The 3,603-nt window shown below is 55.1% G+C and overlaps 1 protein-coding gene across 1 annotated transcript in view; it reads left to right on the top strand.

Moving 5' to 3' along the window:
* The window catches only part of LOC136182773 (uncharacterized), a 4,961-nt gene extending 2,782 nt beyond the window's left edge, over positions 1-2,179 (top strand). The window contains exons 4-5 of the mRNA XM_065964087.1: positions 14-574; positions 2,171-2,179. Of these exons, the coding sequence (XP_065820159.1) occupies positions 14-574; positions 2,171-2,179 (570 nt within the window). The remainder of the gene's footprint in view (positions 1-13; positions 575-2,170) is intronic.
* The last annotated feature ends 1,424 nt before the right edge of the window (positions 2,180-3,603 follow it).

Genomic DNA, 3,603 nt, shown 5'->3' with positions numbered 1-3,603 from the left:
AAGATCCTCACAGTCCCCCACAGCCCCCCACAGCCCCCCACAGCCCCCACAGCCCCCCACAGTCCCCACAGCCCCCCACAGCCCCCCACAGTCCCCACAGCCCCCCACAGCCCCCCACAGCCCCCCCCCTCCCCCCCTCCCACAGCCCCCACAGCCCCCACAGCCCCCTGTAGCCCCCCACAGTCCCCCACAGCCCCCACAGTCCCCCACAGCCCCCCACAGCCCCCACAGTCCCCCACAGTCCCCACAGCCCCCACAGCCCCTACAGTCCCCCACAGCCCCCCACAGCCCCACAGCCCCCACAGCCCCCACAGTCCCCACAGTCCCCCACAGTCCCCACAGCCCCCACAGCCCCCACAGTCCCCCACAGCCCCCACAGCCCCCACAGTCCCCCACAGTCCCCACAGCCCCCACAGCCCCCACAGTCCCCACAGCCCCCACAGCCCCCACAGTCCCCCACAGTCCCCACAGCCCCCACAGCCCCCACAGTCCCCCACAGTCCCCCACAGTCCCCCACAGCCCCCACAGCCCCCCACAGCCCCCACAGTCCCCCACCCTTCTCCATTTAACATGTGTATGGGGGGGGGCGGTGGGAGGGGGGGGGTGTATTTGCATCTGTGAAGCTGCTGGTCATCAGCTGATCCTCAAACACAGAGACTGCATGACAATGAGATTTACTGTCAGAGTACAGGTCACCTGAAGGAGGGAGGAAAGAAGGAGAGAGGAAGGAGGGAGTGAGGAAAGAAGGAGAGAGGAAGGAGGGAGTGAGGAAAGAAGGAGAGAGGAAGGAGGGAGTGAGGAAAGAAGGAGAGGAAGGAGGGAGGAGGGAGTGAGGAAAGAAGGAGAGAGGAAGGAGGGAGAGGGAGTGAGGAAAGAAGGAGAGAGGAAGGAGGGAGGAGGGGGGAAGGAGGGATGAAAGAAGGACAGAAGAAGGGAGGGAGGAAAAGAAGGAGAGAGGGAGGAGGGAGGGAGGAGGGAGGAAAGAAGAGAAGGAGGGAGGAAAGAAAGAGAGAGGAAAGAGGGAGGAGGGAGGAGGGAGGGGGGAAAGAAGGAGAGAGGAAAGAAGGAGAGAGGAAGGAGGGAGTGAGGAAAGAAGGAGAGAGGAAGGAGGGAGGAGGGAGGAGGGAGGAGGGAGGGAGGAAAGAAGGAGAGAGGAAAGAGGGAGGAAAGAAGGAGAGAGGAAGGAGGGAGGAGGGAGGGAGGAAAGGAGAGGAGGGAGGAGGGAGGAGGGAGGGAGGGAGGAGAGGGAGGAGGGAGGGAGGAAAGAAGGAGAGAGGAAAGAGGGAGGAAAGAAGGAGAGAGGAAGGAGGGAGGAGGGAGGGAGGAAAGGAGGAGGGAGGAGGGAGGGAGGGAGGGAGGAAAGAAGGAGGGAGGGGGGAAAGAAGGAGAGAGGAAAGAAGGAGAGAGGAAGGAGGAGTGAGGAAAGAAGGAGAGAGGAAGGAGGGAGGAGGGAGGAGGGAGGGAGGAAAGAAGGAGAGAGGAAAGAGGGAGGAAAGAAGGAGAGAGGAAGGAGGGAGGAGGGAGGGAGGAAAGGAGGAGGGAGGAGGGAGGGAGGGAGGGAGGAAAGAAGGAGGGAGGAGGGAGGGAGGAAAGACGGAGAGAGGAAGGAGGAGGAGGGAGGAAAGAAGGGAGGAGGGAGTAGGGAGGAGGAGAGGAGGGAGGAGGGAGAGGAGGAGAGAGAGGAAGGAGGAAGGAGGGAGGAAAGAAGGAGAGAGGAAAGAGGGAGGAGGGAGGAGGGAGGGAGGAAAGAAGGAGAGAGGAAGGAGGGAGGAGGGAGGAGGGAGGGAGGAAGAAGGAGATAGAGGAGGGAGGAGGGAGGAGGGAGGAGGGAGGGAGGAAAGAAGGAGATAGGAGAGCTGCCCTGTGCTGCCCAGAGCTGCCCAGAGCTGCCCAGAGCTGCCCAGAGCTGCCCAGAGCTGCCCAGAGCTGCCCCACACGTGCCTGTGTGATACTTCTTCAATTTGACCACAAATGTACCAACTAAAATATCAGCCTTTGTACAGAAATATCAAACAGTATGATTGAACAAGATAATAAAATAAGATATCAAAACAATGAGACTGGGGGGGGGGTGCCTAGTGTCCATGAACATGCCTGATATTAATATGGGCCCCACATGTGTGTATATGTGTCCTCAACTGATCAGCTGACCTCTGACCTCTGACCTCAGGGTCTCTGACCTCTGACCTTGGGGTCTCTGTTATTTGAGTTTTAATGATGAAATCGTTGATCTGTGATATTTGGATTAAAAGCATCTAAACATATTTTTAACAGTCACGTTGTTTCTGACTTGAGCAGACGTTCACGTTTCCAACTCAGAACCTCGTTTTCTGATGAGTCCGACATGAATGCAGGGTAAGGGTCCTCGACCAATCAGGATCAAGTATTAAACACCGGCTGGTTGAAACCTGCAAACAGACTTTTTAAATTCTTTGTTTCTTCTCTTAAATCTCTCTAACGACCATAATTTGAATAAATCTCAAATCAAATCTGTAAAAAACAAACTAACCAGCCCCTCGCCCAACCCCCCTGTGCCCCGCCCCTCCCCCCATGTGTCGGCCCCTCCCCCTTCCTTGTTTTTGTCAGCCCCTCCCACTCTGCTAACTGGGAGCTCTGGGAGACTTCAGAGCAGACCACTTCTACCTCTAAAAGAGGGGTGAGGGGGGTGACCCTGGAATATGTGTTGCTATGGTGACGGGCCCCATCATGTATTATGGATGATCATTGAACCAGCAGATACCTGACGTGATGTCATCATTTTATAATCCACCTGTCTCACTCTGTCTGTGAGGTCAAAGGAGCGAGGTCAAAGGTCACTCAATAAGAAGAATGTTTCCATCCTTTACATCTCAGGGTCGTCGGCGTGGAGGGTGCGTGCAGGAAGCTGTGGATCAGACTTTGTCACGGCGGGTTTGGTTCCTCTCCGTACTTGAACGTGGCGGTCGGCGTGCGTGAGTTTGAAAAAGATTCTTTCTTCTCGCCAAGGCTCAGTGCGGCGTTAATGATTCCTCGTCACATTAAGAATCAATATGCGAGAAGCACCTGGCGTACGCAGCGATAATCAGAGAGGTGTCGGTTTAGATAAGATGGAGGACGGCGGGTGGTCGTGTGTGATGGAGGGCAGAACGGCGTCCTCTGACAGGCTCCAAACTGAAGCTGTCAAAGCTGGAACGGCGTGCAGCTTTCAGCTGTCTGAATCCATTTCTACAGCTGGACGGACGCTGCACTCTGCTGTAATTAACCACCAACCACAGCTGTGACAACGTCCCAATGCCATCCCACCGCCGTCCCACCAGCGCCACGCTGCGACCGCAATCACCATACAAAGAGAAAACATCGGGAAAAATACATTCATATCCTAATTAATATAACAAGACGCAAATCAGGAGGTGACCTGTCAGCTTTAAGTGGAGGGGGAGGGACCTGTGTGTGTGTGTGTTTGATTGAAATAAATCTGGATAATTGGACTGACAGGTATGAATTATTTGTGAGTGTTTGAGCAGCTGGGACACGCTGATTTGACTTTTGGTAAAAAAATAAAAATATTCTTTTATTTTGAAAAGAAAAAGATTTTAATGATGGTTTCTGTTTCCTGTGACCTGA

Source organism: Labrus bergylta, chromosome 15 (genome assembly GCF_963930695.1).
Source record: "Labrus bergylta chromosome 15, fLabBer1.1, whole genome shotgun sequence".
In the NCBI taxonomy this organism is placed as follows: Eukaryota; Metazoa; Chordata; class Actinopteri; order Labriformes; family Labridae; genus Labrus; species Labrus bergylta.
This window is presented reverse-complemented; position numbering and strand designations above follow the sequence as displayed.